Below are 15,991 nucleotides of genomic sequence, written 5' to 3' on the forward strand. Positions count from 1 at the left end.
CCCTTAATGCTGCAAACGTTCTCAGCTGGAGAGATATCCGGCGACCTTGCTGCCCAAGGTAAGGTATGGAACGCACAAAATGCGCAGTACAAACTCTAACCACTACATCGTCGCCCTACCGCTGCGCTGTGAGGATGCCGCGAATAACGATCAAAGGGGTCTCTCCATGAAAAGAAATTGCATCTCAGACCATCAATCCTCGTTGTCGGGATGTATGGCGGGTGACAGTCAGGTTGGTATCCTGCAGTCACCAGACTCGTCTTCGCCCTGGAATCTCACTGGCAACAGTAGAACTGTCTTCAGTGATGTGTTCCGCTTCTAATTGAGCGCCGATGACCAGTGAGTTTTGTCGCGTACTGGCTGCGTCACTGCATCGTTGGTGTAAGTGTCGCATTTTAGCGCTAGCGCTGCATTTGCTCTGAGCAGCTATAAATTTTTGAGGTCAATTTCGCAACTTACGTTCCTTTTTTAGTGTTGTTACGTATTTTAAATCATCGATTTAGTTTTAACTAGCATTTGCGAACTGCTCGGATTTTGGAAAGCCAGTCACGATTATATAGCAATGTTTTGTTTAATTAGAGACACACGTCACTTGCTACCAAACCAGTCTATAGCAGGTAAACTTCGCTCAAGCAATCATTTGTTGCACATTTGAGCACATTAACTTGACTTCTATTTTAGAATATAATGTGTTAGACCTTTTTTTTACAGTCAATGTGTCTTTCATTCAGCTACCAAGTAAGCAGTCATGTTTGTCTCAGTTACGAAAAAAAATTCGTTTAATAGCGGAGCAATTTAGAGGAAATGAGTCCAGCGTTTAAGAGAACTCAGTTATTTTTCCCCCTTTTTATTGTCCTACAACAGGTCAGGTCAGTAGTGTGCGATCCGTACCAGATAGGGTTGATAGAAGAGATAGAGAAGATCCAACGGAGAGCAGCGCGCTTCGTTACAGGATCATTTCTTTCTTTTAGTGTTCAACCCTGAGGTTGGTTTGCAGCAGAGCGCCATTCCTCTCTTCTGTCTGCTTTCCTCTTCATTTCCACATATGTGTTACATCCAACGTCATTCATGATCTGTTGCATGTATGATATCCTTGGTCGCCCCCGTCGATTCCTTCCCTCAATAACTCCTTCTGCTATTGTTCCAATGATATTGTTGTGTCGTAGGATGTGCCCTACAAGTTTGTCTCTTCTTGTTTGGATGTGCCTCCACAGAGATCTGGTTTCCTGTACTCTTCTAAGCACCTCTTCATTTGTTACTTTGTCTGTCCAGCTGATCTTCATCATCCTTCTATAGCACCACATCTCCAGGGCCTCTAGCCGTCTTCTCTCTGCTCTTCCAACTGTCCAAGTTTCACATCCATATAGGGCCACACTCCAAACGAAACCTTTCATGATGCGTTTCCTTATTTTCAGACTGATGTTGTTGCTGGTGAGTAAGTTCCTTCTCCGATTAAATGCAATTTTGGCCTTTTGTATTCTGGTCGCAATTTCTTTCCGGCTTCTACCGTCCCTTGTGATTTTGCTTCCCAGGTAAGTAAATTCCTGTATCACTTCCAGCTCCTCTCTTCCAATTCTAATTCTCGGAGGTTCATATTCTGATCCTGTACTGCATACCATCACTTTAGTCTTTTTCTTGTTTATTCTCATTCCATACTGATTGTATAGAATTTTTTCCGTTGTTCTGAGGACTTCCTCTAGATCTTCTTCTGTCTCCGTGACTATAGCAATATCATCTGCATAACGTACCATGTCTATCTTCTGCCCATTAATTTTGATCCCCACCTCAGTAGTTTCTCGAACTTGGTCTATAGCTTCCTGGATGTAAGCATTGAATATAAGAGGAGAGAGAGCACATCCTTGTCTTACCCCTTTTCTAATATTTGCTTGTTGTTCCTGGTGACAGTTCCTAATCACTGCCACCTCATTCTTATAGAAACTGAGTATCACGCGGATGTCTTTGTACTTTATTCCAATTTTCCTCAGCACTCTGAACATCTCTTGCCAGATAACGTTATCAAATGCCTTTTCCATGTCTATAAAGGCAATATAAGTTGGTTTATTTTTCTGTAATTGCTTTTCGATAATGAGTCTTAGTGCCAGAATCGCCTCTCTTGTTCCCAATCCCCTTCTGAAACCAAACTGATCTTCACTCAGCATATCCTCCACCTTCTCTTCAATTCTCTTCAGAACTATTTTTATGAGAATTTTTGATGCATGTGATATTAGGCTAAGAGTTCGGTGCTGTTCACATTTTGTAGCTGCTGCCTTCTTTGGTATAGGAACAATGATACATTTCTGGAAGTCTGTCGGTATCTCTCCTGTGTTATAGATGGACCTAATAAGTTTAAGCAGCATCATTTTCATGCCGTCACCAGTATTCTTTATTAGTTCTGCAGGGATGTCATCAATACCCGTTGCTTTGTTGTCCTGTAGTTCTTTTAGAGCTCTGTCAAATTCTTCTTGCAGAATGTCATCTCCCTTGTCATCTTCGTCTACTTCCTCTTCTCTTCCTATTACTTCCTCCGAAAGAGGTGTTCCAGCATACAACTCCTCTATGTATTCTTTCCATCTCTTCAGCATGTCTTCACCAAACAGCATTTTCCCCTCTTTATTTTCTATTGTGCCTGAGAGTACTGTTTTACGTTTGTTAAAAAAAATTGATTTGCTGTTCTGTAGGCTAAATCAGTTCTTCCGTTTTGCATATTTTCTTCTACTTTCCTGCACATTTCTCCAAGAAAATTTTCTTTTGCTTTCCTAGCTTCTCTATTAACTAAATTCCTTAGTCTTCTGTATTCAGCTTTTCCTTGTTCCTCAGTTGCATTTTTGTATAATCTTCTGTTTTCTATAAGCTGAATCATATCTGCTGTAATCCATTTCCTCTTGTTTTTGGGTTCAGTTCTTCCAACTATCTTTTCTGCTGCTTTGTATATACCAGATTTAATCTGATTCCAGTCTTCATTTACTCCACCATGTTGAAAATTTTTAATTATGTTGTCTGTTTCATGAGCATAGTGCTTTGTCAGTCCCTCAGTTTTCAGTTTTTCTAGTTCCCATTTAAGTTTTACTGGCTTCTTCTTCAAACGTTTGAATCTCAGTGAACTTTTCATCATGACCAGGTTATGATCACTGCCTATGTCTGCAGATGGATAGCTCCTGCAATCTTTTATCTGGTTCCTAAAACGTGCTTTCACTAGAATGTAGTCAATCTGTTGTCTCCTCAGGTCTCCAGGGGCCTTCCATGTATATCTTCTTCGTTTGTGGTGTTGGAAAAGTGTGTTTGCAACAACTAATTGGTGCTTTGAGCAGAACTCGATCAGTCGATCACCTCTTTCATTTTTTCTTCCAAGTCCATATTTGCCTACAATTCCTTCCTCCGGGACTTCACCCACAATCGCGTTCCAGTCCCCCTTAACATTTCTCATCGCATCACTTATTTCTTCGTATATTTCGTCAATGACTGCATCTTCTTCTTTGGATGTTGGCATGTATATTTGTATTATCACAGTGTCCTTTGGTTTAGTTTCAAGTTTGACTAGTATTATTCGAGAGCTATATTGCACATATCCCTTGACACGTGAGCCATAGTTTTTCCTCAAAATTATTCCAACTCCTCCCATTCCCGGTCTATCTTGGTCAGTTCCGGTGTTTCATTTAGTAATCTCGAAAGCGTTACGGAGATGACAGATAAACTCCAGTGGAAAACTTTGCAGGAGAGACGCTCAGTAGCTCGGTACGGGCTTTTGTTAAAGTTTCGAGAACATACCTTCACCGAAGAGTCAAGCAGTATATTGCTCCCTCCTACGTATATCTTGCGAAGAGACCATGAGGATAAAATCAGAGAGATTAGAGCCCACACAGAAGAATACCGACAATCCTTCTTCCCACGAACAATACGATACTGGAATAGAAGGGAGAACCGATAGTGGTACTCAAGGTACCCTCCGCCACACACCGTCAGGTGGCTTGCGGAGTATGGATGTAGATGTAGATGAAGATATGGATATGATGGTTTTTTCTGCATAACTGAATTGTGCTATTACTGTGCCAACGTTCTGTTGGAAAGTGGGTTCAAAATGGTTTAAATGGCTCTGAGCACTATGGGACTTAACATCTCAGGTCATCAGTCCCCTAGAACTTAGAACTACCTAAACATAAGGTCATCACACACATCCATGCTCGAGGCAGGATTCGAACCTGCGACCGTAGCGACGGGCTGTTCCAGACTGTAGCTGGCCGCGGTGGTCTCGCGGTTCTAGGCGCTCAGTCCGGAGCCGCGCGACTGCTACGGTCGCAGGTTCGAATCCTTCCTCGGGCATGGATGTGTGTGATGTCCTTAGGTTAGTTAGGTTTAATTACTTCTAAGTTCTTGGCGACTGATGACCACAGATGTTAAGTCGCATAGTGCCCAAAGCCATTTGAACCATTTGTTCCAGACTGTAGCGCCTAGAACCGCTCTGTCACTCTGGCCGGCGGAAAATGGGGGCCCCTATACAGAACACTATGTGTGTGGTGGGAAATTTAATTAAATTTCATGACGAATGATTAATGAGAATTACTCTCAAGTGCGTTCAATAAAGTTTTGAGATTACATAGTTGCTGGGTTCATGCAGTATTGGGAGTACACTAGTTTGCAGGTCGTTTGTGTGCTGATCACGTAAATGTGGTAGGCAGCCAGCACTTTTCAGTATCGAGCCCCAGCACACCACTCTCACAGCCACGATCCACCACTTGAGGGCAAAAATTACAATGTCATTCTGAACGGCGAGAAATCTTCAGACGTAAAGGTAACCTTGGCAGGGCCTAATTGCATGTTATAAGATCATTTCTAGTTACACCACCTTTAAACATCGTAACGGACTTCGATGGCTACTTGAGGTTGCCCACAGATTGTACTCATTCATGTACAAACAATAATTGCAACGCTAGAAAATTGTAATATAGTGCTGGCAAACCTGCAGAGTATCAGCCTTAATTGCTGTTGGAGCATAACATAAACAAGTGTAACGTATTGAGCATAAGTGGACGGAAATACTCGTTATTGTTTGATTATGCGACTGTCGATAAATCACTGGAAGCAGTCGCATCCATTAAATCTTTGGAAGTATGCATACAGAGCAATTTAAACTGGAACAACCATATAAAACTAACTGTGAAATGTCTGATCCCAGAGTGAGATTCATTGAAAGAGTCCTAACGAAGCACAGTCCACCCATGATGGAGTTAGCTCCATAACATTAGTTTGCCCGAGACTTGAACATTGTTGCTCTGTCTGATACACTTTCTGGTTGGTATTGATAGAGGAAATAGAGAAGATCCCAAGAAAAAGCAGGTATTGTCCAAAAGAAGAAGACGTCATGGGGGCTATGATCCCCACAGAGCGTTTAACAAAATCCGTTTACAAACTGCTTGACAACTGCTAAGGAACAGAGATATTGTAAGACAGAAATAATCACAGGCAATGACAGACGACATGAAACACATTACATATGCAGTAGAGGCGGAGTGGTCTACTTGTAACGAAAAATGGTAAGCAGGATAGCAGACATAAATAATCGTTCATGTTTGACACGGATCAGACTGCCAACATACAAAGTCGACACCGGACTCTCAGTAGAGAATATGCACTAATGCATATTTTGCACTTGTTATCAATGCTATCTACTAAAGTGTTGAGTAGTAGATGAAGCAAAATGTACCACTCTTCCCTTAAGGTTGTTTTCAGCTCTTCCGCGATCTGAGGATGGGGTGTTCGTTGAGAAACACTTTTGGTAGATCATCCCATTCATGCTGTGCAGGGTTTCAGTCCAAGGAGTAAGCAAGCCATTCCACATGTTCAGCATCTTCACCTACCAGTGTCCAACACCTCAGTGGTCTTCTGTGGTCTCACTTTGCCGTCAATAAACAGAAAGTATGTCCAAGACCTCAGTGGTCTTGCGTAGACGGGCATTGTCGTCTATAAATAAAACGTCGGGGCCCACCGTACCCCTAAACAGACGGATATGATCCAGAACAATCTCCCTGAAATACGGCTGTGCTATAACGGTACCTCGCTCAAATATATGCTGCTGTGTTAGGCCATTGTGCATAATACCTGCCCACACCATAACATCTACACCATACCGACGACACACACGGACATGTATGTAACGTATTCCTTTCTCTCTCTCTCTCTCTCTCTGTCTTGCCACAATGAAGCAGTATTCGCCAGAGGTCATCTCTCTGGACCAATGTTGCTGATCCTAAACAACGTACTCCGTACAACAACGAACTATTTTTAGATAATGGTGTGGTCGTATGGAATGCATTTAATAGGCTTCCGATAATGGAACCAATCTGATTTAATCACCGCAAAATGGTTCTCGCAGAGACACTTATACTAGTAGCGGTTGCAAAGTCCGCAGCAGTCTGCCTGTAACTGATATGCCTGTTTCTTTTCGCCACTGAGACTACGTATCGAGCATCTGGCGGTGTGATGGTCCATCTACGACCACTGCACTATTGTACACATCCATTGCTGTAGCCACAGTAGTGACACTCTGACCAGCTTCAAGCCATCCAACTCCTCATCCACGACGGTAAGAACACAAGTGTCGTATTGCAGACATGTTGCCGTACCACATCGAATGTCGCAATAATCGGTTTCAAAACCAACTGCATTAAATACCGTACCGTATGATCTGTCAAATGTATGCAGTGTGTTCGTGCACGGGCTTCGCTGAAGTTAACACTCGCGCCATTTATGTTTTCTTTTGCTGTCATTGATCCGGTGTTCCGTGACAATTGTCTGTTGTCCATTGTTACTTTGCAAGTGTGTGTTGTTCTTTAGGAGTTGTCAATCAGTGCGTTCACTCACGTACAAATTTCCCTGATTTCTCACCTAACTTCCGGAGCACAGTGTGGCATGAAAACAGCAAGGAATTCTAAAAAGTTGCGTAACTTAGGAATATTTTCAGTCACCTGCCAGAGCTCTTGTTTATATGGATGGGCGAGCAGTCTGACGGGATGTAGAACAAATTACAACAAGCAAAAGGTGACCAATCATCGCCTGATCTCACCAGATATCAACAACAAATCCAGTAGGGTTCGTGAGACCAGAGAATCAACATACCACAGTGAATGGAGTCAAGTAACGCAAAAGATAAAGACCTACATATATGTCCACAATCGTATCGCTAAGTGAAATACAGATACGGGTTAATGAAGACATCGATTTATTATGATGTTGTCAAATGTGGAGTTAATCGCTATTCTAGTTCTTAAATTAATTGCGTCAATTATGAAATTTTGAAATGCTAATAGATCATGAATTTTTCAGAATTGCAAGTGAAGAATATAGATGAATGAATATTACTGTATAAAAGATTTGATCCGTTTCATTGTTATTTTTCTTCGAAATAAAAGAAAGGTTGAAGGCTGGGATTAAAATTGAGGGTGAAAGAATATAAACGATAAGAGTCACTGATGGCGTTGTTAACCTCAGTGAAAGTGAAGAAGAATTACGGAGTCTGTTGAATGGAATGATTAGTCTTATTAATACAGGATATTGATTGAGAGTAAACCGGGAAAAAAGTAATGAGAAGCAACAGAAAAGAGAGTAGCGAGAAAGTTAACATTAAAATTGGGAATCACGAAGTTAAGGAATTCCGCTGCTTTGGAAGCGAAATTACCCATGACGGATGAAGCAAGGAGACACAAAAATCTACTGGTATCAAGTAGAGGCCTTAACCTGCCGAAGAAATTTCTGAGTACGTACGTTCAGATCATAGCATCACGGACAGTTTGAAGAGCTCAACAGAAGAGAATCGAATCATTTGATATGTGGTGATACAGAAGAATGTTGAAAATTAGGTGAAGTGATAACGTAAGGAATGAAGGAGTTCTCCACAGAATCGGCGAAGAAAGGAACATATCGAAAAGATTGACAAGAAGAAGGGGCACGATGGTGGCACATGTGTTACTGTATCAAGTAATAACGTGATGGTACTAGAGAAAACTATACAGGGTAAAAATTGAATAGGGAGAAAGATATTTGAGTACATCAAGAAAATAATTCAGGACACACGTAGCCACTGGTACTGTGAGATGAAGAGGTTGGCGCAGGAGAGGAATTCGTAGCGTTCCGCATCAAACCAGTCAGAAGACTAATGATTCAGAAAAAAAAGAACATAGTAATATGTGACATATATGACATGTTGAATTACGTGTTGATTTGTTGACCAGACGACATGGACAGTTACGATAGCAGGGGTAGTATATTATGGGAGACATCCACATGGGTGTAGATGGAACCTGTAGTAATCGAAGGTGGCATGACAGCTCTGGATTACGTGCACATTATTTGCGACCATTAGTGTCCGTTAATTCTCAATATCTTTTCCAATGGCAGTGACATCTTTCAGCAGGAAAATTGCCGCTGTCTGCACCCTACGGAAGGCGTCTAAGACACTATCGGGCGCAAGCTCTAAGACCAAAACCAACCGGCCCATAATTTACTGGAATTTCCTGAGCTTAGCGTGGACGTCTGGTGCCACATGCTTCGAGAAACCTACCAAAGACTTGAATGAGATTTCACTCTGCAGCAGAGTGTGCGCTGATATGAAAATTCCTGGCAGATTAAAATTGTGTACTGGGCCGAGACTCGAACTTGGGACCATTGCCTTTCGCGGGCAAGTGCTCTACCATCTGAGATACCCAAGCACGACTCACGCCCCGTCCTCGCATCTTTACTTCTGCCAATACTTCGTCTCCTACCTTCCAAACTGGATAGCTCAGATGGTAGAGCACTTGCCCGCGAAAGGAAATGGTCCCGAGTTCGAGTCTCGGTCAGGCACACTGTTTTAAACTGCCAGGATGTGTCATACGAAAGACTTGTCGAACATTACTGCGTGGCCTGCCTCCACGCTGACACATTTCTCTCCCCCCCCCCCCCCCCCCTTGCAACCACCTTTTCCCTTGTCTGTTCATTTGCGGATTTGGTTTCTCCTTTTCTTGTGTCTCCTTCCCCTGGTGATGTCCCTGTTGTGTCGCGATAGTGGTACGGTGGCGGGATCGGTATCAGTCGGCAGCGTGTGCGTGATACAGTCTGGAACCTCGCAATCGCTACGGTGGCATTTTCGAATCCTGCCTCGGGCATGGATGTGTGTGATGTCCATAGATTAGTTAGGTTTAAGTAGTTCTAGGGGACTGATGACCACAGAAGTTAAGTCCCATAGTGCTCAGAGCCATTTGAACAATTTTTATCGCAGGTATGATTTAGTGTTTATGTCAGTGAATAGGTGTTTTGACGATATTTTGCAAAAAGTATAATATATTTTGTAGCAGCATCATGTTGCTATTGTGGTGTACGTTTGGGATGGGGTAAGAGGGGTGGGGGAAGAGAATTATAGCTCGAAACATTCGAGTACAGCGACCCATGGTGGCACTGCCTTCAGTAACGTATGCCAGGTGGAGTTAGTTAGTTGACCATTACACTGGTTGTTATACTGGATGGATAATTTAGTAGTTTTCTTTCTTCATCTCGCCTCAACGGTATTGCGCGACTGCTACGGTCGCAGGTTCGAATCCTGCCTCGGGCGTGGATGTGTGTAGTGTCCTTGGGTTAGTTAGGTTTAAGTAGTTGTAAGTTCTAGGGGACTTATGACCTCAGCAGTTGAGTCCCATAGCGCTCAGAGCCATTTGAACCAATCAACGGTATTTCAGGAAGTCCTTCCCGCTCAAGAGCCTTTGATTTGTGTGTCGTCAAGTGCTCTGTAGGAAGAGGTCAGGGTTTTGTCTGTTGTTTGTGCCGACAGAAATGTTTCCGGAAGTTTGTCCTAGCTGAAATAAAAGCACCAACACACAATTTTCGGGTGCATGATGCTCTGAATCGTTCTCCCCCTCGCTTCACCGGCACTGACGGAAGTTCGAGTCCTCCCTCGGGCATGGGTGTTTGTGTTGCCATTAGCGAAAGTTAGTTTAAGTTAGGTTAAGTAGTGTATAACCTTAGGGACTGATGACCTTAGCAGTTTGGTCCCGTAAGGTCTTACCACAAATTTCCAGTTTTCTTCAGAATCGCTGCTGTATTGATTTCCAGAGGTACTCATAAATCTCGGGTGATCAGTCTGGACGCAGAACACTTACTGCCTCCACGGAGAACAGCCCCACAAACAACTACGCGCACCCTGATCTGTCCGTAGCGGAAGTGAGCTTCTTCCGCACAAATGTAGAATCTGGGGGCCCGCCCAGCGCCTCAGACGCCCCGGAGTCGAGAATCCCGGCGCGGAGGGGACGCGAGGCGGCGCGACGTGGCGAAGACAGCCCGGGGCCCATTTATACGGGCTGTCTCGGTGGCGCTTTTTTACCGCCGCTATCCGGCGGCCATCTGCAGCTGGCGCCAGCGGCCACCTCGTGAATAAAACACGCACGCCGGGCGGCATTCCACGCGGCTGGCCCCCAGTTATTCACGGGTCGGGCTTTTATTCCAGGGGGGAGGGCGCGGCGCCATCGGCGGGCGACGGGCGCCAGAAGCGCGGCAGCGACGCGGGGTCAAGTTGTAACTCGCCGCCCGATACCATCTGCAGTTAACAGCGGTAGCCGCGCTCTTGTCCCCGAATACCTGTCGTCCTGCCCCGAGAACCGGCCGCCCCAGCGGGCGGGCCCTTTCTGTGCCGCTGCCCGCCCGAAAGAGGTGACGCCGAGTTGTGGGCAGTTTTAGGTGGCGGACGTTTAGAACTATGGGAGCCGGGTTTCCACACCCAAAAAAGTGACGCCGCAGCAAGTTGCTTGACGGCTAGTACGACAGTGGTGCTCGTGCTGTTGTTTCCTGATCCTCCCGTGCAAATTCAGTGTCAGTAATTTCCAATGTCTACATCTACATACATACTCTGCAATCGACCATACGGTGCGTGGCGGAGGGTACCTCGTACCACAACTAGCATCTTCTCTCCCTGTTCCACTGCCAAACAGAACGAGGAAAAAAATGACCGCCTATATGCCTCTGTACGAGTCCTAATCTCTTTTATCTTATCTTTGTGGTCTTTCCGCGAAATATAAGTTGGCGGCAGTAAAATTGTACTGCAGTCAGCGTCAAAGATGGTTCTCTAAATTTCCGCAGTGGCGATTCACGAAAAGAACGCCTGCTTTCCTCTAGAGACTCCCACCCGAGTTCCTGAAGCATTTTCGTAACACTCGCGTGATGATCAATCCTACCAGTAACAAATCTACCAGTCCGTCTCTGAATTGCTTCTATGCCCTCCTTCAATCCGACCTGATAGGGATCCCAAACGCTCGAGCAGTACTTAAGAATAGGTCTATTAGTGTTTTATAAGCGATCTCCTTTACAGATGAGCCACATCTTCCCAAAATTCTACCAGTGAGCCGAAGACGACTATCCGCCTTCCCCACAACTGCCATTACAAGCTTGTCCCACTTCATATCGCTCTGCAGTGCTACGCCCAAATATTTAATCGACGTGACTATATCAAGCGCTACACTACTAATGGAGTATTCAGATATTACAGAATTCTTTTTCCTATTCTTCTGCATTAATTTACATTTATCTATATTTAGAGAGAGCTGTCATTCTTTACACCAATCACAAATCCTGTCCAAGTCATCTTGTATCCTCCTACCGTCACTCAACGACGACACCTTCCCGTACACCACAGCATCATCAGCAAACAGCAGCACATTGCTATCCACCCTATCCAAAAGATCGTTTATGTAGATAGAAAACAACAGCGTACCTACCACACTTCTCTGGGGCACTCCAGATGGTGCCCTCGGCTCCAATGAACACTCACCATCAAGGAAAACGTACTGGGTTCTATTACTTAAGAAGTGTATGTGAATTGTTATTTTTTTGTTGTTCTTGAGCTGTAATACGATGACATGGCCAATATCCCTATGAAACTGATCTCGAATGAATGAAACTAGTACCATTATTACTAGGCTTTCATAAGCAATCTTGGCTGACTCATTTTATTTGCAATATTTTAGTATTTCCTTTTTTTTTATTTTTTCGTAGTTCTCCAGTAACTGATTTTCACCCAATTAGTTAACTGTTAAATTGTGACACTCTCTTTCTGTCTTTCTCATATCAGTGATCTCAACCTCAAGTTAAAACATTATGGTGTTGATAACTCTTCCAGGTTGCACTCAGGTGCTACACTACAAGAAGGAAAAGCTGCTCTGACTTCATAGTAAATTATTTAGTTGAGTTCAAGACATTTGTTTCTTTATTTATTCAATTAATACAAGAGATGAGTGACAATGTTCTTTTTTAATGCCATTATGTAAAACATTATGAATACAATCCGACAGCGCGTGCAATTATTGTGTGTGGCATCTCACCAGCTCAGTCTGTAATTGTATGCTCGCTACTACTACACTTACATACAAATTGCAACAATATATTTTTACGTATTTAAGTGTAAGCTTCCATTAATCTAAGAGCATTTTTGTGTGCTCAGTCTTCATGCTGATTGTAGCAAACAATAACATTCATAAAAACATCTTATTCTCTTATTACAGCAGAGAAACATCAATAGTTACAACACCGCGAGACTAGTCTTTTACCAGTAGTCTAATAACTCTTAAAATGCGTTTCCCTTACAGCGACAGTTTGTGTTTGGAATGTATCTACAACTACAATATTTATAACCACAAAATTTGTAGTTTCACAGCCTTTTATACGAACGAGTACATAAAATTAGTAAAATTACGTTATTATAAATACGAATTACGTTGTTTCATTACGCTACATCGAAGCATAATCGTTGTATTTTATAGGACGAAAAACTTACCTAGTGCTCGGCACAGTTTGAAGGTTTCATTCCGACAGTTACGCACTCATTCTTATAAGATAATTAATTTACAACGCTCAGTAAATATAAAATGGCAGTAGGTACTACTAGTTGCATCATAAGTGTTCTTTCTAAAAAACACGCATTGGTATCAAATAAGTTTCCTGAAATTAAGATAAAGGCTTACTTTTTTTATGATATTGTAACATTACACACTTACTTCAACCACAGAACAGATTTCAATGGACTTGCCATAGTTAACCATTACTCTACAAGAACGGAAAAAGATTGGAAGTAGTGCTTTGGATGCCGGTGCCAGGAGATTTGAGGAAATCGAGATGAAAATATGATGATTAATACTCTCCAGAATAGTTTTTCTTGAAGGAGATTCGGCTTCTACTGCGTTTTGTCGAAAAATAGACGTGATCAAAAACCTCTGTACCTAAACATATCATTCGTTAAAAAATACATAAAAATTTCATAGTCACACTTCATTGAAGAACAGAAGAGCAGCAAGAAGATTTTAAAACGGATTTATGCTAAAGCGTCACAAATAATATTGATTAAATAAGGGGGGAAATGGAAAACAAGTGGCAATCGTACGGAATAGTCGCATCATTAGGCAAAATCGAGTCCACTGTTGACCCTTCATCGAACACCGGTGTTCCAATTATTGGAACATAAGTCAAGTAAGTCAACTATGCTAGTTAATGCGCACTATCCCCCCCCCCCCCCCACACACACCCACACACGCCTACCTCCGGTAAGTAAACAACACCTGCTTAACATTTTTTTTAAATTTGCATCCGGTTCAAAAAGTTATTTGTGACAGCTTCTACACCGTACCATTCCTAGCGGCTGTTCACTGTCAATATTCAAGTGTAACGAGTGATTATTTTGCTTCACTGACCAGCAGCAGAGAAAATTTAATAGTCTCCAATGGAATGTATAGAATTAATACCACCAGAAATCTTCTTTACAAGCTTTTTCATTTTGAGACAAATATGTCACTTTGTTACACAATTACTCACAATCAGCTCAGATTCTTACGGTACCAGAGCAGAGAGATGTACTGGTTTCGTGAATGACTGATCAAAAAGCTCAGATCAGACAGCGTTGTTCATGAATTTTACAGATCATGTTAGTCCTGGTCCGGCGCGGATATTTCAGCTGACAATATAGGTTGTGGTTCCATTTGCCATACTGTCGTGTACGCTGACGCGTCGCGTAGGTCAACACAATACTTTGTAACTGCAGAACCGAAGGTTGGATGACATCTTATGTATATCTGCGTACGCACAAGAACGAGAAGTGGCTAACTATACACAAACATTAAACATGTCAAACGCAGAAAGGCACGAATACAATAAGCGTACGGGCAAGCGTATTACGTATTTTTGTAGCGCTAAAGCAGGGACCACAGTATACGGTGCCTCTACGAATCATCTGCACATCTCGAACGTAGACGGTGTACTCCGAAGCCAGTGGAAGCTCTGCCGCCAGGAGGACTGTTAGGGCTGGTGAGTCAGGCGTTGGTTGTTTGGCTGCTCTGTGGACGAGACCTCCAGGCTTGCTGTGCTGGCGAAGCAGGACCAACTTCGCGAAGCTGCCGACACCTCCTTCACGGCGAAGCCATACACCGGCACTGCTTCACTCGCTGCACGCGCCTTCTCGAAATCCTCGCCGGAGCGCCGCCCTCACCTGTCGACAGCGAGAGGCAAAGTCAGTGGTGCGGAACATTCCATTTACAGCAATAAATGTACAGTCTGCAGCAGAGTGTGCGCTCACCGATTGAACCTGTCTACCAGACCAGGACGCGGTTCCAGAAGCTTTGCTTTTTGTGGGCAATTGCTTTTCCAGAAGAGTTAGTCCCGCAAGGTATGCTGGAGAACTTAAGTGGCAGCCAGGTAGTAGTGCAAGTAAAGTGAATTGCGCCTGAATAGCTCAGTCAAAGGTCTGGCTCCAAGTTCCGGTCAGGCCAGGAAAACATTTCAGTTATATGGCTGTGCAGTAGTCTCTGCCAAGTTCCACATCTAATTTTTATTCCCACCAGTCAACTTGTGCAAAATTGCACGATCTGTTCAGTAGTATCCTGACATCCGTACCTAAAGTGGAGTCGATCACAATATGTAACGAGAGGCAGACTCTCCTGTACAAAAGGAGGCAGCGACCATTTTGCTGCCGGTAGAGAACCATTAAAAGCAGAATGGATCATTGAGGAAACTTCAGTGACTCAAAACATACTCTAGTCACGGCCCCTGAATAACAAATTCAGTGGGAACAATTCAGCCCCTCTCAACCTGTCCAAGTGGGCGGTTGTGATTGTGAAGCGGAAACGCAAAGAAGCAATCGCAGCTAATTCAAGACCAGGCAGGACTCATATGCTGACGGATAGGGACTGTCGAACATTACAGAAGGATGAAACTTCCTGGCTGATTAAAACTGTGTGCCGGACCGAGACTCGAACTCGGAACCTTTGCTTTTCGCGGGCTTGTGCTCTACCAACTGAGCTACCCAAGCACGACTCACGCCCCGTCCGCACAGCTTCACTTCTGCCAGTACCTCGTCTCCTACCTTCCAAACTTTACAGAAGCTCTCTCCTGCGAAACTTGCACAACTAGCACTCCTGAAAGAAAGGATATTGCGAAGACATGGCTTAGCCACAGCCTGGGGGATGTTTCCAGAATGAGATTTTCACTCTGCAGCAGAGTGTGCGCTGATATGAAACTTCCTGGCAGATTAAAACTGTGTGCCGGACCGAGACTCGAACTCGGGACCTCATTACAGAAGGATGTTGTATAAAAATTCATGAAGACAGTGGAAGGAGTTACTCGTTAGCTCCAAAGTGCCACCATCAGTCAAGCTAGTACAACGTCTGTGTGTAGGCAGTTAAGAAGAATGTGGTACAGTGGTCGAGGAGCTCCTCATAAGCCACACACTGCCAAGCGACACGTGTGGTCGTGTAGAGAGCGAACGTTACCTGCCATCATGTCCCAACACTAAAGCACAGATGAAGCGTTTATCATGGTTGACTAGTGACCGCCTTATACCGCTTAAGAGAACGCTAAATGTAGAAGAATGTGAAGGAATTTTACAACTCTGTGTATTGTGTACAGTTGAGGAACAATTTGGACACGATTATTGTTTGTTTCAGCATGACAATGCATCCTCTCATGAAGCATCATGTGTGAGATAATGGTTTGCGGA

General features: G+C 43.6%; 2 protein-coding genes across 2 annotated transcripts in view; both read right to left on the bottom strand.

Annotated features, from left to right (window-relative positions):
* Positions 1–10,310, bottom strand: part of LOC126278897 (uncharacterized) — a 52,904-nt gene extending 42,594 nt beyond the window's left edge. The window contains exon 1 of the mRNA XM_049979172.1: positions 10,162–10,310. Coding sequence (XP_049835129.1) covers positions 10,162–10,310 — 149 coding nt within the window. The remainder of the gene's footprint in view (positions 1–10,161) is intronic.
* A 1,884-nt stretch (positions 10,311–12,194) lies between these two features.
* The window catches only part of LOC126278221 (gremlin-1-like), an 80,811-nt gene continuing 77,014 nt past the window's right edge, over positions 12,195–15,991 (bottom strand). The window contains exon 4 of the mRNA XM_049978199.1: positions 12,195–14,485. Coding sequence (XP_049834156.1) covers positions 14,406–14,485 — 80 coding nt within the window. The 3' untranslated portion in view covers positions 12,195–14,405. The remainder of the gene's footprint in view (positions 14,486–15,991) is intronic.

Source organism: Schistocerca gregaria, chromosome 6 (assembly GCF_023897955.1).
Source record: "Schistocerca gregaria isolate iqSchGreg1 chromosome 6, iqSchGreg1.2, whole genome shotgun sequence".
Classification (NCBI taxonomy): domain Eukaryota; kingdom Metazoa; phylum Arthropoda; class Insecta; order Orthoptera; family Acrididae; genus Schistocerca; species Schistocerca gregaria.